This window comes from Anas acuta, chromosome 15, assembly GCF_963932015.1.
Source record: "Anas acuta chromosome 15, bAnaAcu1.1, whole genome shotgun sequence".
NCBI lineage: Eukaryota > Metazoa > Chordata > Aves > Anseriformes > Anatidae > Anas > Anas acuta.
This window is the reverse complement of record NC_088993.1, coordinates 12,933,096-12,959,734: the sequence shown is the minus strand read 5'-3', so window position 1 is coordinate 12,959,734 and position 26,639 is coordinate 12,933,096. Positions and strand designations below refer to the sequence as shown.

Below are 26,639 nucleotides of genomic sequence, written 5' to 3'. Positions count from 1 at the left end.
GCTCGCTGGCTTTCCACTACTGATTGGCAACAACTCCATTTTCAAACATCATTTTTGTCTCCTCATTTCCCAGTGCTGCACTATTTAGATTGCAAGCACGGCAGGGGGACACATACTGCTAAACAAAACAGTCTTTGGGACTTTAAGAAAAGAAATCCCACGAATGCATTTCTGAAACCCGTTACATCCTTTTTATTTCTCACAAGGCCCCTTCCCTGAGTGACCTGATGGCAGAGGACGGAAGGACTGCCCATCGTTAGCCAGTTTGCTTTTCACAAATTCTGCAAGTTTCCTCAATTTAATGAAAAGGTGGTGTGGAAACAAACCAGGACAGCTCAGCTTTCAGGGTTCCAGCACTGCTGTGATGGATATTTCCGAACTGCAAGAAAGCAAGCATCTTTTTTTGAACTGAGGACACATACACACACAACTTTGAGTTAATCCAGCATTTCTTTTGATTGATCCCTTGGTAATCTGATTAATTCTGAGTGCAGATGTTTATCCCTTCCTTCACAGAATACAGCCAGTACTTGAGAGCAAGCTCTCTGTGCCATATTTCCTACTTGCCACACTGTTCTGTTATTGTTACGGTCGTGCAGCAACATATGCTAAGGCCTTATTACAAGGGATTCCTATAAATGGCATAAAGGATTAATAATGTATTTATAACACAACTTTGTTTTAGTATAAAGTGATCTATAAATTTGTAATAAATGTTTTATAATGTTTTTGTAGCCTGTTATAAATGATAAATGGGAGACTATAGATGCCACATCAAATATTCATGCTGCATTGTGTGCATTATTATGCCGTTACTGTTCAGGAAACCATTAATAATAAAGTGAATGGAGATGTAAAAGTTGCTGACATGCCCAGCAAGCCATTTATAATGAAATGTATAATCCTTACCATAAAGTAAATACATTGGCCAGTGACTGTTGATGAAATGGAAACACACTGAATTATTCGTAAGGTATTTATATATTAATGTATATTATCCATATCATGTCATAGAAATGCCATTAATATATTATATTATATGTATTATTAATTATTTTTACCTAATTTATAGGCAGCTCCTAAAGTGTTACCTTGTCTCTTCTGCAGTTTTGTCAGCCATATGAGAGCCTATCTGCTGAGTTATTTCTCGTGCTGTGCGTGCCGCGGGGCAATTGTATAAATTAGCCATCGCCGTGCTTTCCCCAGCTGTGGCTAGGCCACCTGGGGCAGGTCCATGGCTGACGGGCTGATTTTTGGCTCCTCACCAAGCTACCCTGCTCCTACCTCTCTGCAGGGAAAGCAGCCTAAGTTCACCCACCCCCAGCTCTCCGTGTGCTCTCCTTGCACTTGTTGGATTTTGCTCTTTTGAGGGCTCAGTTCACCAAGGGCTTGGCACAGCGGAGGTGGCTTTGAGTGACCGTCTCCGGAGTTTTTTTGGCTGCCTGACCACCAACACGCTGCTCTCCTCAGCCTTGGGTTGTTTCACATGGCTGTCAGCAGCTGTACTTTGTCCTTGCTTGTATTTTGCCCTCACGCTGGGGACACACAAGGTTGCCTCGCGTCTCCTCAGCACCTCTCCGAGGTGAGCTGCAAAAACGGGGAAGCCAGAGCCTCAAGCTTGGGTCTTCCCCTGTGGCCTCCAGCCTGAGGAAAGGCTGCAGAAACCCAGCCTGTCTGCCCCTCAGTAAGGAGAGGCAAACCTGCTTTCTGACTTTGCACGGAGATAAATTTCCCTTGTGCTTGTGTGGAACCCCCATCTTTGCGTGAGGGGGGCGCGGGGCTCCCCTCAGCCGCTGTGGAGCAGGCGGCCGCCCCGCTACCACACACCCACGACGCCAACTGGCGGCGTGAGAGGCATTTTTCGTCGAAAACCCAACTTTTCCTGCCCCTTTCGCCACCCCGCACACCACCAAGCGCGCCCCGCGGGCCCGCCTGAGGGCGGCCGTGAGGGGCCGCCGCCGCCCGCCCCTTTCCCCGCCTCCGAGCCGGCCCCGCTGCCGCCCACAGGGCCGGCAGCCTCCTTCCCTGCCTCCTTCCCTCTCTCCCTGCTTCCCTCCTTCCCTCCCGGCTCGGCTTGACGGAGCTGAGGGCTCCTGGTGGCCCTCACCGATCCCCCCCGGGGCGTTCATCGCCACCTCCGCCCCCCCTCCCTGTGCCCGCGCCATGGCGGCCATCCAGAACCTGCAGCTGTGGTGCAAGCAGCAGTGTGAGGGCTACCGCGATGTCAGCATCACCAACATGACCACCTCGTTCCGCGACGGCCTGGCCTTCTGCGCCATCCTGCACCGCCACCGCCCCGACCTCATGTGAGTACCTCGGGCATCGAGGCCGGCACATGGGCAGCCCGCTTGGTGAAGCCAGGACCCACCATTTGGGCACTCCGCGGGCGCTTGCCCAAGGGAAAAGGGACAAAAAGTTGACCGAAAGGGACCCATCTCATTGTCTTGTCCCGTTGTCTTGTCCCATTGCCTTGTCCCGTTGTCTTCTCAGGAGATGCTCGGTCCTCATGCGAGCTCTGCTAGTGTCAGCGAAGGTCTCTGAGCAGAGCTCTGCCCTTGCTGCTTTTTCCTTTTTTCCCCTTTTTCTCCTTCTTCGGGGAGCTGTGGCTGAAAGATAAACACTTAAAATATGTCCTTTTCTGTTGCAAAACAAGTTCAGGCACCGTTTTGGGAAATGTTTCCTTCTTCGCTGTTTGTGTTTGTTTAGGCTTGGCTTTCCCTGCGCAGCCAAACTGCAATTCTGTGGGTTATTAGTTAAGAAGTGAGCACTGCTTGAATCAAATACAAAAGAAAAGTGGGCAGTTTTCTGGAGGAGCTGTGCAGAAGAGTAATTGTGTCTTCCCCCAGCCCACTCGCAGGGCCCTGGGAGCAGGGCAAGCGCCCTCGTCGCAGGGAGCCCCTTGTTGGTGCCTGGTGGCTGCTGCATTCCTGCGAGTGACTTGTTTGCACGTCCAGAGCTCCGTCCGTGGGAGGCACAGTGTTTTCCAGTCCTTGCTGGTTTCTTTGCTGTTGTCCCGTGGGTTTTGACCCGTCTCTGACCAAATGTAACCTCTGGGTATGTAAATCGCCAAAGGAAACTAAAAAAAGAAAAAAAAACCCACAAACTATATATATTAAAAAAAACTAGGGAGTTTCTTAAGGTAAGGGAGCAGCACAAAGATCACCCAGGAGTATTGATTTAAGCATGAGGTCACTCCCAGCCAGATGTGGAGGACTGGGGTGCGTTTTCTGTGCTGTGGTTTCCCTGCTGTTTCCTGAATTCTGCCTTTCCGACTCCCAGCACAGCCTACCGCGTGCGTCTGTGTGCAGAGATCTCTTTTGCAGGTGTCTTGCTTCTGGTGGAAGCCCGAGAAGATAACCTTTTGCTCTCTCTCCTCTCAGTTGGTTTAGAAACTTTGAAGCGGTCAGAGCAGCCTTGTGCAGCAGGAGGTCGTGCAGGAACTTCAGGCGCGCCCTTTCTGATGTCCCCTCCTTGCCGGTGCTTTGGCAGTCACCATGGTGTTGCAGTGTATGGCTTCCTGACCTGCTGTCACTTCCATGTGACTCCAGATATTCCCTTTCCTTCCTTTCATTCACAGTCCCAGAAGTACTGAAATACCAGGACAGAAAGGTTGGTGTGTCTGGGAGGTGCTCGTGGATGGCTGCGACCGCTTCCTGGCCATTGCCAGCCCATCCAGAGCACGAGAGTGAGCAGGGGCTCATAAACTCCTTTAAGTGAGTTTAGTGAGTCGTTTATAATCCTTGAACCATGCACCACGAGTTATGGATAGACATATCTTAAGTAAATACTCCTGTGCTGCAGAGAGGAAGCAATCGTTGTGGCGTCTCTCTGCTCCCGCTGAATTCCTCTTCTGATGGAAATCCTGCCTGACTTTATGCAGAACCTTACAGAAACTCTTTCTGACTTGGACCAGCTCAGCACGACTGCCTGAAGGTTAAGGAAAAGCATTTATCTGTGACCTCCCTCCTTGCTGTCAGTGGTATAATACAGGAAAACACCAGCTGCACTGGGCAAAGTCCTGCTGGAAGCAAATTATACTTTCAAGTGGTTGGTGTCCAGGGCTGCCTGATGTCACGTGTACCTCAGCTCCTGGGGCTGAATACTTGTGCAAATTCCTTGTGAATGTACAAAAATCCTTTTGGCGTTTCAGGAGCCACTGACAGGAAAGGGTGACTGGGTGCACATGTGGCTGTGACTCCTGCTTCTCAGGGGCTTGACGTGATTTATCCTGAGCTCCTCCCCCGGCTTCTAGCAAAGATCCTAGCTGAAGATTAAAAGTATCATACAGAAAGTAAAACTAGAATACGATAATTGGTGCTTGGAGAAGCCGGTGTGTTTGCTGAAATGCTTGTGTGTAAATCACTTGCAGAACACGATTCAGTCACTGCAGAAGAGTTTTGCAACAGCATGTTTTCCTTCGTGGTTTACATTCTTGGGCTGAGGAGTACATCGTATGGAGAGGGGATTTTTCCTTGGAGGAGCCTGAGAAATTCTCAGGAAAACTTCAAGCAATTACAAGAGCTGGTAATAATTGTGTGCTTCTCTCGAGAGTTACATGGGTCGGAGGACAGGCTGGTGCAGTTTCTTGCTCCTTCTCGTTTTCTTGCCAAAAACCATATGGGGAATGTGATAACTCCTCTCAAACTTGCCTGATGTCAGCTTGTATGTTATCAGTGAACAGGGCAGGCTGTGTAAAATTAGAAACGCATTTCCAGCTCACTTCCCACTCACCCGAGGATGCGCAGACAGGCTGGGTTCTGGGGGCGTGGACGCATACAGTGAATTACCATGGAAATTCATTTCTTTCATCACAGCTGAAGCATGTTTGGTACCCAGCCCCAGCCGGGCACGGGCACATCATCAGGCAGATCCAAGCCCATTTTCTGGGATGAGAGCAGAGCCCTGAAGTTCCTCGTGTCAGAGAACGTGAAGCCTTGCAGCGGTGTGATGTGGGCTCTGCCCTGCAGCTGCTGGCTGTGACGGTGCTGCCGGTGCAAGCTGCAGCCGGGGGTTTCGTGGTCTCAGTCCGATGCGTGGGTTAGAAGCAGCAGGGAGCCGTGCACGCTCGCTCCGATATTAATGCCAGATGTCGAGGAAAGTTTTTGATTCATCTCCTTCTCTTTGTCCTGGATCCTGCTTTCCCAGCCTGCTGGCGGGTTTTTAGCAGCGTTCTGGGAAGGGACCGGTTGTGAAATCCCCCTTGGCAGCCGTGCGCCGCTGGGACACGCGCGTTTGGTGGCCGGCGCTGAGCAGCTGCGTGCACCCGTTCCTCCAGCCCTGTTCTCGGGGTCGCTGTCATCTCAGCCAGACGGGACGAGGCCGGGAGCCTCTAACGTGGACAGGGAGAGCTGCCCGTGCTTTCCTTCTCCTCAGCAGAGAGCTGGGGCGAAGCAGAGCTGCCGCCTGCTCGGCCTCTGCGGGGTTGCGGTTTGCGTGCCAGGCGGGTGGCCTGGGGGTCAGGGAGCCTCATCTGTTATTACTCGTCCTCAGCCCCATCTTTTATTAGTTGCAGCCCGCCAGTGGGTTGAGAGGAATGCGGAGCAGGCATTGCGGAGAGGAGGAGGGGTGCGTGGGGTGCATCTTCCACCTGGGGTTCCCAGCCCCGTCCCAGGTGGTTTGCACCTCCAGATTGAGCACCGCTGGGAGATCCCATTCCCAGCACAGCACTCTGAGCTCAAACCCCCTGTTTGAGGTCTGTATGCAGGCAAAAGGTGCTTTGCTCTCTTCCAGTGATCCTTGTGACCGCACAGACCTCCTTGTCTCCAGGGGAAATACCACAGAAGTGCCTACAGACAGGAGGGTCTCTGGAACCCTCACAGCCCGTGGTCTCTGCGACTTTTTTACCTCCATCTGCTCCGAGGTGAGGTTTCCAGCTGAGTTAGCGCCTGCAGCAGCAGCAGCAGAGGGGGAAGCACGTGTGCCTGCAAAGGAGCCTGGTGTGCTGGGAGCTCTGGGTCTGTGCAGCTGGAGCAGTGGGTGGTCACGGAGATTTCTGGGCACGGCAAATGCTCGGCTGCTTTTGGCTAAGAGAAGGACTTTCTGCAGAGCTAAAAACTTCACTTCTATTCCTTTGCTAGCAAACTCCATTCTGATTTGTTTCCAGCTCTGGAAGCGCTCTCTTGGGTGAGATTTATGTTTCTCACCTCTTCCAATTAATTCAGTTGCCTGTGTTTTCTCAGCGGAGAACTCCTACTTCTCCATTTAGTATTAGCTTTGCTTTCTTAGGATTACATTGGTCCAGAGAGCTTTGATATTCCAAGATAGGAGATGCACCAGCTTTCAAAAGAAATACTGTATGTAAACTGCTCACCTGGCTAGCCGGGCAAGCAGCGATGCTGAGAGGGCAGGGAGCTCCTGAAATGACCGAGCGAGCTGGCTGCTTGCACTCTCCCCGGGGACCAGAAGGGGATTTCAGATATTCACCTCCAGAGACGCAGCTTTTGTGTCTCTGTTCCGTGCCACACAAGTGGGAAGCTGTACAGATGATACCACAGCAAACAGCACACAGCAAGGTGGGAGTAAGAGGCGCGGGCTGACAATAAATAGGTCACTCCAGGGTTACTGAGGCTGGCACGGATCTGCTGCAGCCACCTCCTGCATCTGCGTTTTGATGTGCTGCTGCAGAGCAAAGCCTGGACTCATGGCGTTGTGTTTCCAGCACTCAGACTGGTTTCACTGAGCTCCCTGTGTGAGTGTGCACTGCTCCTGCTATTCCCTGCTCCCCTCAGTGCTGTGTTACTGCTCTGCATGGCCGAGGAAGCCGGAGCTCCCCTGGTCTCCTGCAGGTGTTTTCCTGTGCTCAGGATGTCCGCAGAGGCGGGACCGGCAGTGAGACAGAGGGCTGCAACCACCTCCTTCAGCTGCCTCTTAAAAGAGATGGTTTTCTTGCCTGACACAAAACAGGATGATTACATCTGTTGTTCCACTGAAACTTTTTGTCCTGTAGTTATTTTCACCGCTCTTTCTAATCCATTGTCTCAGGGAAGGGAAGTGCCTGGGTAGGAGCACCGCTCGGAGAACAACCTCTGCGAGTCCCTTCAGACTGTGCAGGAAAGGGGCTAAGATTTAAAGGTGGGATGTGCCTTGGCTTGACGTGCTTCGCGTGGGGAGTTTGACCTTTGGGTCTTTGCGGTTGCTTCCTCTTCATTCTCTCGTTATCTAGCACAGCAGCCACAGATGTGGGAGATGGGAGGCAAACCAGGCTGTGGCCTGCTGGACAGCCCCGGCTTTGGGTGCCTTTCTTATTTGCAATGCAACGCTCTACTTTCTCTGCGAAGCAAAGGACCCAGCTTGCTCCTTGCTCTTACCAGTCATGGAAAAAGTTCCCCCGCTGCAGTGCGGATCATGTTTGTCTCATGAATAGATCGCCGTGAGCTCACTTTGCCCTGGCTCTCACACCGCTACCCTCGCTCCTTTTAAAAGGTGAGGCCAATGGGGGTAAAGCTGCATTGGATATAAAGGTGCTACCTACAAAAACACAGTGTTGGTGGTGTAGCCTTTTTTGTTTGCCAGTGAGAGTTTCCTCGCTGATAAAAGCCTTTCACTGAGCTTCGTGCCAAGAAGCACAAGGATTGTAAAGTGAAACTGGATTATCAGCGAGGAGCTGACCCTGCGTGCTTGCCTGGGCAGGAAGAAGCGGTGCTGGAGAGCGAGGCTGGCAGCCAGCAGCCAGTTTCGTGTTCCCATGTTAGCAAGTGGTGGTCAGTTTCAAACAGGCTGGTGGTGAAGGTTTCCTCAGCAAGGCACACGCTCTGTGTGTGGGAAAAGCACGCTGTACTGAGGCTCTGCTTCCAGTGGCACAGACTCACTCTCCCCTGTGCTTTCCTGCTTGTCCTTCCAGCTCCCAGTTTCTGGGTTCCCAGCCCAGCCCCATGCAGAGGTGGCATTTGGGCTGGATCAGAGAAGGGAGAGTAAATCTGGGGAGCAGAGAGCAAATCTGGAGAGGGGAGGAGGGAAGTGATGTCCAGGGACAACAGAAAATGAAGAAGGGTTGTTGACTTTGGCTTGTAACTGCAAGCAGTAATTGTCTCTTCCTTTTCAGTTATTGGTTTAGATTACAAATCAAAAGTGACAGCCCCAGGGAAAGGAGAACGAGATTTTTAAAGGCAACTTCAGTGTTATCAGTCACGGAATTGTGTTGTGGGCAAAGGTGTTTCTCATGCAGGCTCTCGGTCCTGGTTTTGTACAGCTGTGCTAGAGAAGGAAAGAGGTTTTGAAACCAGAACTGGTGGAAGCAGAAGCATCTGAGATCATCTCTTCGTGGAGATGACTTGGAGGAAGGGCAGAGATGGATGTGTCTGCTAGGAAAATGTTTCCAGGGAAAGTATGTTGCAAGTCTGGCTAGCAGCCATGGGTTTCTCCTCTCAGGGTGGGAGAGAAGCGAGGCTTTTTGGAGGAAAAAACAACAAAAACAACAATAACAAAAAAACCACAAGTCAGAATTTGCTCCTGGCTGTCTCAGCAAAGCCCCTGAACCTGCACGAGTTGTTTTGGCATCGGCATGTCCTGTCCGTGGGAGGCTGCAGAAGGCAGCCCTGCGGGGCTGAACGTGCCAGAAATGCGTTGTGCTGCCCGTGGGCAGATGGCTGTGCCTGCTGGGTCTCCTGGCCGCTCCTGTCCCAGGAGGAGCAGCAGCTCTGCGGCCGTCTGGAGGCTCAGACGGGATCTGCCAGGCTGCTCCCTCTGGAAAGGCAGGGAGGGAGGAGATGCTCTGTCCCCCAGACCAGCAGGGCTCAGGGAGGTTTGAGAAGCTGGAAGCGAAGCAGGTTGCTCAACAACACCAGCCTGAGGTTTTTCTCTTCTTTCTGTGTTTCAGAAACTTCAACTCCCTCAGTAAAGAAAACGTGTATGAGAACAACAAGTTGGTAAGTGGCTTTTGATGTTTTCTTCTGGTCTAGTCCATGGCCTGGCACCTTGCTTGTGTGTTTTACCAGCAGAAACCCTGCAGGTGTAGAGACCTGGCAGTGCCTTATTCAGATCCTTTGGCTTATTCTGCATGCATCCAACCTGCTCATTTAAACAGTAATGTCCAGGCTCACTGGTGGCTTGAAAGCACCCTCAGCCTGCTCACATTTCTCCACGGGCTGCATAGTGATGCCTGTCCTTAGTGTGTCCAGTTCCCTTTGGAACTGACCGTGTCAATGTCTCTGCTGTGTACAGCTCTGCTCACTCTGCCAGCTCTTGTCTAACAGAGCCACGACTCCCATGGGCTTCCTGCATCTCTGCTCACCCTACATAGCCCATCACCACCTCTGAATGAAAGGTACTTTGGAAGTGCTTGCTCATCTCAAAGTGGACTTAGAATCCTCCAGGAGAGCTAAAAGCTGGGATCCTGTGTGTTCCTCACCTCCGTGTGCTCCCTAATTTCTGCTGCCCTGGGGCAGTGCCATCTCCCCGAGCTGGGGCTGTGCTACATGAGCAATCACTTGGGCTGCGGGGTTCAGCCCTGTGTGTTTCCCTCTTGCAGGTGAGATTCAGGCTGAGTGTTTTTGCCTGGGAGCTTTGGTATTTGGCAGGCACGAGGGCCTCTGCCGTGGATGGTCGTCCTGGCCGGAGTGCTGTGAAGCCCCGAGTGCTGCTTCTTCCCCACGTCTGGCTAACGGTGTCTGTTCTGCTGGCAGCTTTGTTTTTCTCTGGGAAATGAGCTGTACAACTGACCTCCAGTGCTTTTCCTAATGAAAAGCTTCTTTGTGCCTCTCATAAAAACAGTTGCTCTACTCTCTTATGTCAGCCTGTGTTTCTCTCCCTCCCTTTCCTCTGTTTTTTAGTTCATCCTTTATTTTGCTTTCTGTTCCTTACTGCATCTGTTCTCGGTGCCCTTTTACTGCTGCTGTCCCGCAGGCCTGGCTCTGCCGTGAGTGGGATTGTCCCCTCCACCTCCCCATGGCACTGGGTTCCTGGGCTGGGCTCCTTCCTCGGACCGCTCTCCATCACAGCTTTCTTCCTCTGGCTGCTCTCGGGATACAAGTGGTCTGATTTCTCCCAGCGCTACTCCTCTGCTATTGTTCAGGCCCTCCTTCGTGCCTCACTATTCAGTAACTTCTTTTCAGAGGCTGTGTTACTCAACAAAAAAAATCTTGTCCAGGCTGCGACTTGCCACATGAGGTCTTTTTGCCAAGAAAGAATGTGTCACTCCTCAAGTACCAAAAAGAAAAAGAAGGGGAAAAAAAAGGAGAAATTGCTGTTGGTGTCTTTTTTGTTGTTAAAGATTTCAAAATATGTATAAATAAGAGAAAGGTTTCTAGAGACCTTGCATCCAGTTTCTTCAGTGCTAATGTGTGGTGGCCTGGTGTAGTGGGTACGGCAGTGAAAAGCTGTGCTTGGCCTGCTCAGATGTCCTCAAACCTCTTTGCCTGCTCTGTGCAGCATTCACAAAACGGGAGCAGCAGTGCTTACCTCCTTTGTAAATCCTTGGAGCTGCACCAAATATCACGTCACTTCTTTAAAGGCCAGCCTGGACAGGCAGGGAGGGCAAAGCAACTGGGCCAGGTGAGGCAGTGGGCTTGTTCACCTCCAGGAAGAGCAGTTCCCAGGAGCATGAGGACGCAGAAGGCACAGGGGACAGACACCACATCCTCATGCTGCCCTTCGCATTGCTCACCTCGTCCTGGCCAAACTGGTTGCGTGCACGGAGCACCCTCAAAAACACGACAACCCTTGTTGTGTGCCTGTTGCACGGGTCTGACCAACAGCACTGTGTAGCAGGAGGTGGCACAGCTCTGGCAATGCCCAGCAAGAAAACCCCGCTGGTCAGACAAGTCATGCAGCCAGAGGGATGGGGAACACGCCAAAAAAACATATTAAGTATGAGGTTACACGACAGGCAGGTGCCAGGCTGGGCTGGCAGCCGGGTGGTGCCGCCGGAGGTAACTGGCTGAGCGTGTGCGTAATGTCAGCTCGGTTACATTTTTACTGGGATACCCAGTGGAAAAAAATGGTAATTATCTTGCTAAAACACAGTGGCTGTTTGTTTCTTCTAAGCAGGAATAGGGAGCTTGTACACCAGCCCTGTTGTGTGTCTGCGCCAGAGGTCAGATGCGGAGGGTTTTAATGTGTGCAAGTCTTTCTTTAACCATTTAACTGTGGGATTCAGCAGGAGCCTTCCTGGTGTCTCTGCTCCTTGAGGTGCTGTTGTCCTTTGCTCTGCTGACATTTCAAAAGGGATGCTCCAAAGGGGGAAGGAAAGGATTTTCCCATAAGTGAGGAAGGGAGAGGGATGGAGAAAGTCTAGCAGAAGTCCTGTGGTGAGTCGAGCAAAGGAGAAGTTGTTTTAGGGATGTTGCTTTTTTCTCTTGTCCTCTTGTGTAGTGTCAAAACAAAACAGCTCTCCTGTCCTTTACCTGGCTTTGATCCTGCAGTGTCAGAGCAAAGGGCATCACAAAGAGGTATATTTGCCCCAAACACATGTTACATGAGCATGGAAGTGGTTAAGCTGGGAGTTAAGTATCAGAAATTCTTCAGCGTTATTCCTCTATTCCTGCTTTCTAGCCTGGGAGAAATGCTTTCTTTCTCAGCCCAAGATTTCCCCTTTTTCAGACGGGGAAGAGCAGGCAGTAGGCAGGCAGCGTTAACATTTGCACAGCTCTCAGAGCTAGAAGGCTGCCTGCAAACACCTCCCGGCACACCGTTAGCTGGGGAGAGCTCCTGGTTGGGCTGGCAGCCTGCACGCCAGCCCAGGCTGCCACAGACCCTTCTGCCAGGCCTTCTCTCCACAGCTGTGCGCATCCAGATAAAGGCAGGCTCGAGGAAGAGCAGGGGAAACCCAGGTGAGTTCCCGTGCACTGAGCTCCGGCCAGCTTGCCAGGCCAGATTTTTGGCTCTCTGCCTGAGTTTTTCAAGGCGGTGGCTGGAAGCCACGACTCTGTTGGTTCCTGCAAGGGCTGGACGATGTCGGAGTTAAACTGGTGCAGCTGTTCCCCAGTAGAATTAGTATCTGAGTGGGGCTGTTTGCGGTGCAGTTTCTCCTGATGCGGAGCGGCTCTGCTGCCCGGGCTGGACAAGACCCCTCATTTTTTTGTTTTCTTCCTCCCCCAGGCATTCCAAGTGGCATCAGAGGAGCTGGGAATCCCAGCCTTGCTGGATGCAGAGGATATGGTTGCTCTGAGGGTACCAGACAGGCTGAGCATCATCACCTACGTTTCCCAATATTATAACTATTTCCACGGACGGTCTCCAAGTAAGTGCCACGTTCCCTGGAGGGGTGGCCAAGATTGGGCCTCAATTTTCTGCTTTTTCTGGCCTAGCTTGGAAAGGTAAAATAGACTTCATGGAGGCCTTTTGGTGCCAAAACTATTTCAGTGGGGGATCTGACCTCTTCACTTACTGCAGCAGCACCAGTGCTTTTGGAAGGGCACAAGGGCTGTGCTTCATCTTTAAAGTGCCTTAGAATTTAAAATATAATCTAAAATTTATCATGGCCCAGCCAGATAGGAGCACAGAAGGTTCACTTCTGTGGTCTACACTTCAGCTTTCCTTTCTTGGGTGCCTCCATCCCTGCCCCAGTCCTTGCCACACCAGAGGGCTGCCTTTAATATCTGAATTCTTCCCCCTCCTCCACCTCTTCACTCATTTACCTATGCTTTCTCTTTCCTTCCACAACCTCTTCCCTCCCCCACTTTGGTTTTTTATTTATTTATTTATTTATTTCTTGTTTTAAAACCCTGCTGAAACAAATTCCATCATGTTTGTGCCAAGTGGTGGGAATCTGGGTCAGTTTGGGGTCTTTCCTCCCCCCTCCCCAGCTTCTCGCCTACCACATCATCAAGCACGGCACATTTTTATACTCTCTAGTGTCCCACAAAATGCTTTGGTCGCATTCCTGTTGCTGGGGTGAATGTGTGTGTCTGAAAATGAGTCCAGGCAGGAATGTGCCCTCTGACTCCAAGCGGACTCCTAATACTATCGCCGTGCCCTTTGAATGGGCTCCAGCAGGACCATGAAATAAGCAGGACGCAGAAGGCCAGAGAGGGCGAGCAGCCAATATTTTATTGAGGTCAAGATTTTACAGAAGAGTAGAGCCAAAGCTGTGCTGGGCTTTGAGAGCTCGATATCCGAACTAGCAGGCAGCCTGAGTCTGAAGTGTTTGCTGAGTCTGGTGTCACCATTCCACTGGTCTCTTGTGGTAAAAGAGCCCTGGGTGTTGACTTGGACAGCTGAGAGAAGACCTTGAGAGAAGACCACTAGGAGCTGGGCTTCCTCTCTGCTCCTATCCTGCTCAGATATCCCCTGTATTTACTCAGAAGGGTATAATCTCTTTTCAGATGGGTGGTCATTTAGTTGGTTGCTCTTGAAACAAAGCTACGGCTCAGATAACTGCTGAGTTCCCAGAAGGAGTGCAGAGATGTTCAGAATAGAAAGTGACACAAAAATAACATCTCTGCGAGACAGATGAGGAGTCCTGTCTGTCGCAGTTGTACATAAAGCCTTATTTCCCTGGGAAGTCTACCTCCATTTCCCAGGACATAGGGCACTCATGCTGGGCTCTTTACTGAAGGTGGTGGTTCTCTTTTCTCAACTTGCTGTGAATTTAGAGAGGTTATCTTTCATCTGCAATGGAGGGAGGATTGGGCATTTTCAGACTTTTTGTGGTGATTCTCATTTTCTTCACACCATCTATGTTCTGTATTTTTCCACTTTTTCATTCCCTTCTGGGGAATTTCCCTGAGAAGAAAAAAAAAAACACAGCAGTTTCAGCTGCCAGCTGATTCCTGCATATGTTGGTGAAACTCGCTTGTTGCCTCTTTCCCCTCGCTCCACTACAGAACTGCTTGTGAAGGAAGCCTGAGTCTCCTTGTATGCTTTGCAGGTTATCCATCAGGCACCTCTGGATCTTCTTGTGTTGTAAATAGCTCCTAAGCCTGTGAATTTTCCTTATGCTCCCTTAGAATCTGCCCTTTTTCCTTTCTTCCAGTTGGAGGCATGGCTGGAATCAAGCGTCCTTCCTCTGAACCTCAGGAGCAGCCTGTTGGGAAGAAGGTGGTTTCAGAGCCTCCCAAGCCGGCATCTCCAAAACTGCCTCCTGCACACCCACCAGCCAAAGCTAAGCCCAAAGAAACCTCCCCGGTCACCACAGTAAGAAATGGGTTTGGGGCTGTTCTTTATACCTTTAATCTGTTCAGTGAGCTAGGGAGTATTGTGTTAGTTCAAGGCTGCTAGTGCTGGGGCCTCAGTCTCTCAACTTTCTGTTTATTGCTTCGGATTTAATCCAGAGGTCTGGTTGCTGCACAGATTAAGATGGGAGTCACTGGGAAGCCATCAGCCAGCTGGGATTCATCTAGGGGTGAACAGGCCATGGGTGTCTCAGGACATGGCTATGTTGTTCCTAGCCAGTAGATCTTGGGATGGAGATTTCTAACAGAAGAGTTTTTGTTTTTGATAGAAAACACGGATTAATTTCTCGGAAACATTTTCATAGCAGAACAGGGATGAAAACAGGGTGGAAGAAGGGAAGCTCCTCTTTCACTGGGGTAATTAGCTCACAAGCTAATTCAATTCAGAGACCTTTGAACTTCAATTTCCCACATGCAGGCAAACACCCTGGCCTTCTGGCCTGGTGGAATTAGGTCCCCCTTACACTATCCTGTTTCACTTTGTGTAAACTAGGGGTCAGCCACAGCAAGTATTTCCTGCGTATCCCTTCCCTGTCCTAGCAACTGGCTGTGCATGTCAAATGTTTATCTGGGAGATTCTGAAGCTGTACACAGGCTGCAGTGCTGCCTATTCACCACTGCTTCTTCCCACAGAAAGGGGTCCTGGCAGAGAGTGGGAACATCCGCAGCAGCAGCTGTGGTATCTGCGGGAACCACGTCCACCTGGTGCAGCGCCACTTGGTTGATGGGAAGCTCTACCACAGGAACTGCTTCAGGTACAGCTCTCTGAAAGGGGGGGCACAAACCTTTGGGTCCCAGGGGCAGTCTGGGACTGGAGAGAGAGGTGGGAAGCATTCAAGGTGTTGGAGGATATTTCTGACGGAGTGGAGGCAGCCAGTCTCTTGACCTGTGCATAAGGGAAACTCTTTGCACAGGTCTGTTTTCATCCGTGCCTTTCCTACCCCAGGCCATGCAGTTAGCAGTTCCTGTTCTGGTGCCTAACGAAATGCACACGGGGTCTGCTCACTGCCAGTGTGGTACCTTCACCCTCCCCGCGTTGGCAGTGGAATTGTGCCTGCGCTCTCAGCTGAGTGTCAGTGGCCCAGAGCTCTAGAGGACGTGTTCTGAGACTTCTTTATCCACAGGTGCAGGCAGTGTTGGAACGTGCTTCTTCCTGGAAGCTACAGAGCTGGGCCTGAGCCCGGTACGTTCATCTGTAACAGCCACCAACAGCCAGACAGTGTCCAGATCTCTGGACTCCGCAGCACTGGGAACAAACCTGAGAGCAGCCCAGCCCCTGCCACTGTCAGGCCATTCCAGAAAGCAGCAGAACCCAAGAAACTGGAGCAGGTGTTGAAGAAACCGAGCCAGGAAGGCTTCGCTAATTCAAACACGCCATCTGTTTCATCTTCTGGAAGCTCTGGCTTCAGAAGTCTAAATACTCCATGGTCTTCTTCAGCTGTAAATAAATCAGATGACTGCAAAGGTACCCCGCTGGGAAATAAAACAGAGCATCGTGAAGGTACCCCATCAGATCCACTTCGGACAACCTCAAAAACAAAAACACAGCAAGCCCGAGAAAATTTTTTTCAGTCTTTAGACTCCTTCAGCAATAAAACCTCTGACACTACAAAACATGTCCCTTCTCACAGCCCTGGTACAATTACCTCTGGCAGAACTGAAGCTGCAGCCAGTCCAGAGAATGCTGAGAAGGATCAGGCACGTAACCATATTATGCAGGCTCTGGCTGGGTCAAAAATCTCTCCAAGCAGGCCAGGAAGACTCAGTTTCACTGGCTCCTCAGCATCCAGCAGGTAGGTGCTATTTCCCTTTCCCTCTTTATTCCCAGGATGACTTTGGCATAACTTGGAGAAGTCTCTGCATCTTTCTTCTTTTTCCCTGACTGATGTTTCTGATGGGATTTAAAGACAGAGTAACTCATTCAAATCTTTGGAACACCATTCAGTATAAAGCTCCATCCTTTGCAAAAGGACAGACTTTCAAAACTCATTAGATTGTTCTTTTTTGCAGTGGCAACTTTTCTCCCGCCAGTTCTCAATGGCAGAGTCCAGCTCCAAAAGCACAGTCCAGCAAACCAGGGTACACAGCACCGAAACAGGAGAAGATCACGGAGCCTCTGCCCAAGAGTCAGACTGCCAGCAAACCTGTTGACTCTGTGCACAAGCCGGAGTCAAAAAACCTCAAAGGTGAGGATGACTGGTGTGTATACAGCTCTGCCTGGACACAGTGTGACAACTTTATACCCTTCTCTTGCACCAGCACAACGAATATGTCAGTGGGTCACATACTTCCTATCTGTACCGCTACGTATGTGTTTTCTGGGTTCTGGGAATCAACACACTTCCATTTGTCCTTGTGCAACTGCTGCCTGTAGCAGGGCGAGTTTTTCATCTCTGAGGATCTCCAGGTATTTGAAGTTGTAGTAGCTGTCATCAAGTGTTGTGATCATGATGGATTTCAGAGGTTTAAGTACACTCTCCCAGGCTGGAGACCTTGTCATAACTTCAGGATGATTTTGTAGCCACAATTGGGGCTTACCCAGACTTCTTGTCTATTTTGAACTGAGTTTCCTCCCCAGTGACTGTCCAGTGGGCTAGGGTCTGATGTTCTGAGAGTTCTTAGTCTCAACCACTTTCTTACGTTTTTTTGGGGGGCTGAGAACAGTATCTGTGTGGAGTTTGTTGTGAGCTTGCGTTTTTTTTCTGTCTCCCCTCTCCTCCCCCATCCTTTGCTCTCTAAGATCTAAGCTGTTTTTGTTGTATTGCTGTCAAATATGTCTTTGTTTCCATTGTGACTGTGTTTCTGTAGCTGCACAAGTTTTAAAACATTTGAGTTGAAAGGGGCAAAATGCCACCAAGGTTATTTAGTACCTACTGTATGTGAATCTGCCCATGTTAAACTTGTTGAGTTGGTGCTGGCTTGCTGCAGTAACATGATGGCATCTACCTCTGTGCATGGCTTCTCTCTTCCTCCTGAGACACAAATCTGGTTTGTGTCTTTCTATTGGATCTGATGTTATCTTTCTTCGTCCCTTCTTTTAGCAACCATTAATGCTGGTGAAGACAAGTCTGAGAGCCCAACAGAGTGGAGATCTCGGTTGAAGCCTGTCGCCAACAAGTAAGTTTTTTTTTTCAAGCAAGTGGGTCTTCATGATAAGTGAGTGGGGATGTCCATTTCTGCAGCTGTGTTTGCTGCTGCAGGTCTGTGTGCATGTTGGAGGGAAGAGCTCTTATGTTTCAATGCTTCTGTTTTCAACTATTTGAAGGAAAAGTCAAAGGCTTTCATTTCTGGGAAGGGAGAGCACGTTTCAAATCATTGAACTCTGATTAGAAGTGTGACCATCATGGCTGGAGATCGTGGCCCAGGATGTCCAGAGCTCTTTCTGTGGACCAGTCTGCTAGAGGGATGGTTTCCTACCTTTGTCTTTCTTCTTTGCAGAGACCAAGGTGGCTCTAAGAAGCCTACTGATAACTCTCAGGTGGGAACAGGGAGCCCAGCACAGAAGGAGACAAGGCCAAGTCCGTTAGTTGTGCCATCAGCAAAGCAGGACTCCGGTATGAAGGATATAAGCTTTGCCTTCATTTTGCTGGTCAGGCAGGGGGCAGGCATTAGTGCTGCAAGGCACAGAGTGAGGAACATGCTGGTGGAGATGGTGCCGCCTTTGCAGGGATTCTTGCTCTCCCTAACCCTGCTTTGGCCCTGCAGTGCCTTTATTTGGAGAGCTGTCATTCCCCAAGGAGAGGGACTTGGTCCTCGCAGTGTGCCCCTCTTCTGTAAGACAGCTAGCAAGATTTCACTTGCTCTCTCTTGCACAAATAAGTATTGCTGAGAAATCTTGATGACGGTTCCTGACCTTTCCTTCTTCTCCTCCACCCTTCTCTCATACTGTGGCCTTGTGACTGGTGGTTTCTCTCCATTTTCTTCAGACTCATGCTCCTCAGTGTCATCAAGAGAGGAGTACTAGGACTAGAAATGAAGGCAGCTAGTGATGAATGCCAGAGTCTCTGGGCAATACAGGGATTTTTGTGGGACGAGGCTTGAAATTTCTTACCCAAGACCTGTCTGTGCTTCTTAATTCAGCTTCATCTGGTGGAGTCGTTAAGAAGAAGTTGATCCCCAGCTCAGATCTTATCAGGAGCTGTCAGAATTCAAAGCAAGGCTGGGAAGACCATGGGGGTTCTGTCAAGAAGAATGAAGAGGGCAACCACCAGTTGAATCAAAACACTACCACATGTAAGATCTCTTCTGCCTGCTTAAAGCCACTCTCTCCTCTGCACTGTCAGGGATGACCTGAGTGGTCAGTGTGGGAGGCATGTCCCAGAGTTTTCTGTGCCTGTTGTCATGGGGGAAAAATTTGTGTCATTAATTTTTATTAACCATCTTGGGCTAACCAGGAGCCAGCCAGGCCAAAGAATTCAGTGGGAAGAGAAGAAATGAAAATATGGATTTTTCAGGGTCGCTGCTCTGTCATTCTTCAGACTCAAAGCTACGAAGTGGACATCTCCTGATTTGAGGAATGGGAATCTAGCTGTTGCCTCTGTTCCTCTCCAGTTGAGTGGCTTTGGGAAATGAAAGGAATGCAGAGAATTGTCAGCAAGAGACTCCAGCTGGCGGAACACACTGTAGCTCCAGCCAAGGCTGCTGCTTCTTGGACATTCAAAGATGTCCCAGCCAGTTCTGACCAGTTTGTCCCTGCTCCTAATCCAGTTTCTTACTCTTGTCTGTTCAACCTCGATGTCACTATGTACCTCTTCTGTTTTGCCCAGTTGTCCTTCCTGCTTTCCCTCTTACATATCCTACCGCAATGAAATTTCATGGACCTAACCTGATGTTTGCTGCTGTTCTGTGTGCTCAGCTTGTTTGTTTTCCCCTTTCCTTACCCTGTCTGGCTCTGTCTTATCTGTTTGAACTAGAAGATCCTCAGAGCAGGGCTCAGCTCTGACTCTCATGTTTGTCTTGGAGCAAGTAGGATGGGCCCCCATGGCTTGGTGGTCTCATGCTTCGTTTCTTAGCTGGCTCCAGCACTGTCCTTAGCCTTCAGGTCTGACAGCTGAGTAGCATTCAATCAGCAATTATGTTGTCTGTTTTAACAAACCTTTATTGCCATCTATTTCCCCAAACTTTCCATCTCATTTTTTCTCACACTCAGTCACGAGGCTCACCATTACCTCATTCCCCAGGAAGTGAGTTGTTAAGATAACGGAGGCTGGTTTTATATCTCTTTCTAAAGCTTAGTGATTGCTGGTGGGAGTGCCTCCTGTGGGCAACTTTCCCAGCAGTTTGCCCCCAGTTTTCACATATGCAAGCCTGGTATCTGAAAGGCTGCTTCCTTGCTGCTGTCTCTGGGCAGCCTGTGGATTAAGGACTGACTTGTTGCTCCTCTGTATAGGTTTCCACCTCAGCAGAGAGCCTCCATGAACAGTTATGCTGTGTGTGCTTCAAAGGACTGTAGATGATGAGCATTTTTGTAGATAATTAGTTTTATTTGGTATAGGTATTGTTTCCTGTTGAAAAAGGAGACTGTGTTTTTCTTGCCCCCTGTTCCATTTCCCATTTGCCTATCTTGTGTCTACGGAGACAGAACTTGAGGATATCAGGGGACACTAGAGTTTGAGCTGGTCAGCAGAGAGTGGTTTTGCTAGCTGTTGTCCTCCAGTGACCTGGTCTCATGGTCAGTGATGCAGCTTTCTGCCCTGCTTGGAGATGCTGCAGAGGGCACCCAGAAGGAGCTTGGAAATGCAGAGCTGAGCTGGGACAGGGAGGTGATGCTCAGGCTGCCCGTGCCAGGCCAGGTCCGTGTTGGAGGAACCTTTAAGAGAAGAGTGAGTCGCAGGTAGCATACGGGGCAGCAAACCAGCTACATCCAGGGGGAAGAGTAACCTGATGGAGGCCAGCATTGCAGAGACAACACAGCTGATTACCAAATCCAGTACCCAGCATCTTTTGATCCTTTTACAGTCTTCTAGAAAGCCTGTTAGAACAAGGACTGGGCAATCTGAGAGATGTCCTTGAGCTCTTCCTTGAGTTTCTCATCAGCGAGTCAACACAGGAGCAAGAGATTCTCAGGGGGCTCCCTGGTCTGTCTGTCCTGTCTTTCTCCTTGTGTGTGCCAAGCCTGCATCACTGCTGCCTTTCTTACAGCTCTGCTCTTTTAATACTAGAGTCTTCCTTCCTATCACATCATCCACGTGTGCTTCTCTTCTCTCTCTGTGGTAATTATCCAGCCCAGCCCCTCGGGTATCCGAATACCTCACACTCTCCTGTAGTTATCCTTGCAGCGCAGGTGGGCAGAGGAAGCTGAGGCACAGTGGAACAAACACACATTGCTGAAGGATTGATTTTAATAGGTGTCCAGGGCTTAAATAATGCTGTGTAGCTGGGCCAAAGGGACTTCTCACCTAGGAAGTGTTTTGTGGAAGGAATTGAACCTTAGTTTCCTGAGGCCTATGCTAAGGTCCCCTGGACCATCTTTGTTTCATCGGTATTCACTGATTCTTCTTTGTACAAGAGCACTAGAGGGGCATTTTTAACTGAGACTTGATGTTTCTTGTGACAGTAACCCAATACTTCTGTTTTGCCCTTTGGAAGCTTAATAAGCAGTGCTTTTTGCCATGATAAATATCTTTGAGTCTTAACAAGATAATGAATGAACATAGAAACCGTTGTTCTCAGGTGCAAGCCCCCAAACCACACCACAGTTAGGAGACCGCCTGAGCCCTGAGGAGGCAAGCAGCACCCTGTGGTCTGGGATTATCTGAGTGTCCAGCAGCAAGGAGTAAACCAGGCTGTAATGTCTCCCAAGGACACAAATCTCACCTTAGTCTGGGCCTGCCAATGCGTGTGTATTGTCAGTGCCCTGTGCTGGGTGACACGGACTTGTGCTCTCAGTGGTGTAGGCACTGTCTCACAGCACAAAATTATTTACAGGTTGATGTGGGGTTTATTTTTTTCCCTTCTAGATAAATCTTCAGCTCTGATTAACATACAGAACTGTGAAGCAGTGTCCCCAACCAAGGTATGGCTGGAAAGCAGGTGTAATGGGCACAGACTGGGGTTGCTGGTTATTCTGCGGAAGTGTTTTCCTGGATACATCTCAGGTTATCTTATTTGGAAAGTTTACTTGAATTCTCAGGGAGGGGGTAAAAGGCTTTGGAGCAGAGGCAAAAAGGAGAGACTGCCATTCATCTCCTGGGTAAGGGGACAGTAGAGGCTGGAACGAGACAGAGCCATAGATAACAAAATCCTGGTGGACACAGTCTGCTCCAACAAAGGAGGGGGAATGTCTGTGGACTGACAAGTGTGGGTAGATATTATCACCCTAGTGAGTGTATCACAGCACTGTAACATTGCCATGGCCACCACTCTGGTGTGAACAGCCAGCTCTGCATCTCTGCTGACTTGGCCCTTCCAGGGCATGGCTCTAGAGTTGAGCTCCTGATGTCATTTCCCATTTCTGTTGGGGCTGTGCCTTCAGGAAGCAGTCTCAGGGCACTGAGATGTATTCATTCCTACATTTGTTTTCCTAGCTGCACCCAGACTACATCCCTGAGGAGGAAATCCAGGAGAAGGTACGTGATATCGAGAAGCAGCTGGATGAGCTGGAATCGAAAGGAGTGGATCTGGAGAAGCAGCTGCGTGGCTGCGAGGGAGGTAAAGAAAACCAGGGGGCTCTGTTATTGTAGGAAGGTGTGAGGCTCGTGTCCTACCCCTGGGCATTCTTGGCTCTGTTTCTAGGAGCTCATAGTATGTGTGAGACACCAAGTTACCAAAGGTAGCTACTACAGCAAAATAAAGCCCTGGGAATTTGGAACCCACTCCGTGCTGTATCCTAACCTGTCGTTTGAGCAAGGTCTTGTGTTTATCTGGCTGAGGATCAGGGAGTTTTGGGAGTCAAAGGCTGCTATTTATCTGGTGGTTGAATCCCATGGCAGACTGTCTGTCATGGCCAGCTCCGATTCCATGGGGATTAGTGGGTTCATTCAGAGTGGCAGAGCTGAGCCAGCCACATGGAAAATGAGCAGGGTACCCTGTGATAGGGTATCTGTGAGCAGCTTTCTTCTGCAGGAAGGGGTCTGCTTCCTTTCCTTTGCATCTCAGAGTACCGAAGACAAGCTGTTTACACTTGAGATTGCTTATGGCTCATACAAGTTATCCTGGGCTCTCCTTCAAGTGATAGTGTGTTTGAGCCAGGAAGAACCGAACTGATGCAGCTTTTGGAGGTGTTTTGCTCTTCTGTGGTCTTTGCAGATGAGTCTGAGGATGCCCTCATGGTGGATTGGTTCAAACTCATCCATGAGAAACAGCTGCTGCTGAGACAGGAATCGGAGCTGATGTACAAGTAAGTAGAACCAGAAATTCACCTGTCTGCCCACACACTTCATTTGTGAGCAGTAAGCAGTGAAGGAGGAAGTGTGGCAGCAACCAAAATAATTTGCCAGCTGGTGGGATGAGGGAGGGCTTGAGAAAGTCTGTGGGAGACCTGCCAGCATCCTGAGGTATCAGCTGGTGGGCCTTTGAGCTCTGAATGGACAGATGAGCCCCTAAGGTCTGTGATGAGCTTGTGGTGAGGGAAACCTTGTAAATGTGATGGGGGCAAATTTCTCAGAAAAATTCAGCCCTGGATCATAGTGGGGCATAACTCATCACTTCTGTGGTCTCTTCCAGGATGAAACAGCAGAAGCTGGAGGAGCAGCAGTGGAACATTGAGATGGAGCTGCGACACCTCATGAACAAGCCAGGTGAGGACAAGCTACACTGAGATTTCTGCTGGTCCCTGGCTGTGCAGAGACCTACGCTCTGTGCACCAGCCCCAAGATGTCCTTCAGATGCTGTCTGCCTGCCAGAGATTATGGTTTCACTGGGAAACTCTCCTGACTCAGCTGCCAGGTGTTTTCTGAGGGACGTGAGATGTACCCCTGAGCGTGAGGATAATCAAATTCAGGCCTGTGAGAGGGACTTGCTTGAGCAGGGTGAAGGCAGTACCCCAGTGGGGAGGTACTGACCTGTAGCTGTAAGAGGGGCCTCTCTTGTCTTGTGCAGAGGAACTGAAGACACGCAGAGAGAGGGAGCGTGAGAAGGAACTGCTGGAGTCCTACCTGAACACAGTCAATGATCGGAATAATATCGTGGAGTGTCTGGATGAGGACAGAATCAGGTGAGGGCCTGCGGGTGGTAGGTGATAAGCCAACACACGGGGTGGTTTGCATTGTTCTTCTTCCACTGCCCAGGATCTAGGGGTGGACAAATGGCTCTAATCCAGACTTCTGTTCCATGAGAGGTGGGTGGTGACCTGTCATCAACCATCTTGTCTTAAATGCTGCTGCTTTTGCTTCCTTGGCACCTGTTAAAAAAATGAGATCAGGTCTGCAGCCATGTTCTGAGGATAATGACTATGAAAATGTATAAGGCAGGAGCAAGAAAGGGAGAAGCTGGAGATGGGGAGTTGGAGGCAGCATGTGAACCCTGGGAGGACTCTGGGAGCATGAAGCCACATGTCTGTTTGTCTGCTGCAGCAAAAGAACAGCCACAGCCATTGTGCTGAGAGCTGGATCTTCCCCAAGTTCAAAGGAAGACTGCTGCGTCAAGTAGTTGGATGTGTGCCTCTGGTTGCTGAGAGCAGCCTCCATTTCTTGCCCTCAGGGCAGCAACCCCACCTCGAAGGTTCCAGTAATGCCCAGGCTTTTGGCTCTGGCCTTGCCCAAGCCCTAGGGTGAATGATGTGAGCACCTCTGCAGCACCCGAGGCTACTGGTGTCTCAACTTTATTCGTCTTCTGGGGTGTGGCGTTGCCTCACAGCAGGATAAACTCAGATGATTCATAGGCTAGCTGGGGAAAGGCTCTGCTGATGTAGCACTGGACTGCCATGATTTGGAAATCCCCATGCAGGCCATTGCTTTAAAGGGGGCTGTAAAAGCTGATGTAATTTGCTAATGTCTAGGACTTTAACTGCTTTTCTCCCATACCCTTTTTGGGGTGTGCTGAGGGAATTCGTCACTTCTGACTGGGGGAAGGACTGTAGCCTTGCATTTTACATGTTTTGCAGTGTCTACCACCTTGTTCCACCTTGTAGAACAGTTTTCTAATGCCATGCTCTTCCATTACAGAGAGCAAGAGGAGGACCAGATGTTGGCAAACATGATCCAGAAGTTGGGTAAGGACCTTTTCTGTTGTTAAGGAGCAGCACTGAGTAGCAATGGGGCCGTGGGTCTCAGTCTTCTCTGCTCCCTCTCCTGCAGATGGATCTCTTGAGAACCAGGAGCCAGAGAAGAAGAAGAACAAGTTCCGTTTGTCCAAAATATGGAAGCAGAAAAATAAGAGTTAAACACAGGAGGGACGTTCCCAGGCCCAGTGGCACAGCGAGGGCTGTCAAAGGGATGTTCTTTCCTCACTGCTGCTTTCCTGGAGTTGTGCAGGACTGTGATGAGGCTTCTCTCCTCTCTGACATGAAGACTGCGGGTTTGCGGACCAAAGGGACAGTGCAAGTCCCCTCTAACTGGTGTGGAGTGAACCTTTCCCAGAAGACACCTTAAGACCATTTTCCTTCTTTGAATCTAGCTCAGAGCTGGCTTCAACTTTGTTGCCAGCTCGGGAGGGTAGAACTCAATTTGCACATCCACTGCTCAGGTGACTGCAGACCTGAGTACAGCAGCATGGCACTGCATGGCACCCTGCAGTGCCCCCCTCATCTCCACCAGGGCTGTGCCAAGGATGCTGAGCTGGTTTCTGACGGGGCAGTTCTTTCTCCCTCTGTGTGTGCTTTGGCACAGAGGGAGATGCTATGGGGCATTAGACAGATTGAGGGCCTCCTCCTTTTTACACCAGTGCAATCTGTAGCTGCAGGCCCCACAGCCAGGGGAAGCAGAGAGCAGAAACACCTCCAGAAACCTCCTGTACTATGGGGTGGGATGCCCTAGACCCAGAGACATTTCAGCAATAATGCTCTGTTTCCAGACCTCTCTTTGAGAGCTGATGTAGGCTGTTTTCTCAAAGCCATGAGGGGTTACTCACTGCTTCATTCCCTCTGTGGGGGACATTTTTAGCTTCCTTATTTCCCTAACTGCACAATGAAGCAGGGTCTTTGTTGACTGTAGCCCACCATACTGAAGACAAACAAAAGTCTTCTTTTAACAGCCTGATGCTAACGGGGAGCAGAAAGGGATAACTGAGTTTGTCTCACCACCAGTTTTCTTTGTGGGACGAACATTCATCTCCTGTGTCTCTGCCCCTGGACAGCCAGTGCCCTCAGGGTTTGCCATGGTTCAGCCTGGGACCAGGACAGTGGACGCAGGACAGGATAGGTGCTGGCATGCAGGCAGCGAGTTTTTCCCCTCCATCAGTCCAGAGTGACTGCAGCCAGGCAGCTGCCCTGGGTGGCAATATCCTCTCATCCCAGTCAACCTTGGCATCAGGGATAGACACAGTCAGGGAAAGATCAGAATAATCCCTGTTGCCTCTAGCACTGGTAAATGTGGGCTCCCTGCACTTCCTTCCTCCCTCCACACCAGAGTACTCGGAGATTTCTCCAGGTCCTGTTCTCCAGCAGGGCCTGGGATGTTGCTGGGAGGAGGTTTGCTGCCCGCTGTGCCCTGGGCAGAGTGGAGGCGATGCGTGCCTTACCCACGAGGTGGCAGTGGGACTCTCCGGCCGAGGCAGCCCACCCAGGGCACCGCAGGGGTGAGCTCAGTGAGGTACCAAGTGCCCGAGGGGTTTCCTGGTGCCCACGGTATGCCATGTGTATGGGACACCGTGTACCCGTGTATGTTTTTGTACAATAAAGAGTTGCTGGTGCAAGTCTCAGGCTCCCAGAATGAGTTTAGGTGTGGGTTACGGGGTGTGGGCTGTCCTGCTTGCTGTGAGCACTGACAGTCCCCTGCAGACAAGGGTGACCCTAGGTGGTAGCAGGGGATGCAGGGGAGGGCTGCCCCTGCTTTGCACACCCATAATGCAGGAGCTTCCCCATCCAGAGCTCGCAGACCAGCCACAGGTCCTGGGACAGCAGCAAAGCCAAGGGGTTTCTCCATGATTTTCCTGTGTTACACTCCCCCTGGCTCTCAGACGGGTAAGTGCATTTATTTTCTCCCTCGCTGCTTTAGCATCAGATGCATCCAAAGGAAGATGAGCCGGGCTTGGGGAACATACTGACCACCAGGCTCTGGTGTGCTGTGCCTTTATGTCCTGGTCTGCTTTTTGGGAAACTTCCTTTCCTGTTGGTGTGTCCATCAGAACTGTCGTTATTGCTAGGCTTTTATCTTTTCAGGCTCAGATTCACCAGCCCCAGGAAATTTAGTCTGTATGGGTTTAGAGGTGGCAGAATCACCCAAACGTATCCAAGCCTTCCCTCTCCGGTAAATACAGGGCAGTTGAATCATCACCTATCTTGAAGGCAATCAGGAGCTGGGTCTACACAGGAACATGATCCCAAGGTGTTTAAATTACAACCCTACGGCCTCCTGTGGGGTTTGGTTTTGTGAGAAGGTCTGCTGCTGCCAGAAAGCAGGCCCTCTCTAATTTGGACTGAGTGGGGAATCTAGT

The 26,639-nt window shown here is 50.3% G+C and overlaps 1 protein-coding gene across 2 annotated transcripts; it reads left to right on the top strand.

The window, feature by feature from the left end:
* The first annotated feature begins 1,982 nt into the window (after window positions 1-1,982).
* Window positions 1,983-25,899, top strand: MICALL2 (MICAL like 2). 2 transcript variants are annotated; one of them, XM_068699890.1, is made up of 17 exons: window positions 1,983-2,306; window positions 8,816-8,864; window positions 12,034-12,175; window positions 13,910-14,070; window positions 14,742-14,863; window positions 15,233-15,901; window positions 16,119-16,294; window positions 17,150-17,225; window positions 17,547-17,662; window positions 18,189-18,341; window positions 21,068-21,123; window positions 21,635-21,758; window positions 22,356-22,446; window positions 22,773-22,846; window positions 23,148-23,262; window positions 24,212-24,258; window positions 24,344-25,899. In XM_068699890.1, exons 1-17 carry the CDS (start codon window positions 2,164-2,166, stop codon window positions 24,427-24,429), a joined length of 2,400 nt encoding a protein of 799 aa, XP_068555991.1. In that variant the 5' UTR covers window positions 1,983-2,163; the 3' UTR covers window positions 24,430-25,899. The 2 variants fall into 2 exon arrangements, with proteins under 2 accessions (XP_068555991.1, XP_068555990.1); XM_068699889.1 differs by lacking the exon at window positions 1,983-2,306 and adding an exon at window positions 7,036-7,422.
* The last annotated feature ends 740 nt before the right edge of the window (window positions 25,900-26,639 follow it).

Excerpts from the sequence above, each read along its gene's own strand:
- MICALL2 (XM_068699890.1), top strand. The coding sequence starts at position 2,164 with ATGGCGGCCATCCAGAACCTGCAGCTGTGGTGCAAGCAGCAGTGTGAG. Across the intron at positions 17,226-17,546 it reads TTGAAGCCTGTCGCCAACAA|AGACCAAGGTGGCTCTAAGA; the intron begins GTAAGTTTTTTT and ends TCTTCTTTGCAG. Across the intron at positions 24,259-24,343 it reads AAACATGATCCAGAAGTTGG|ATGGATCTCTTGAGAACCAG; the intron begins GTAAGGACCTTT and ends CCTCTCCTGCAG.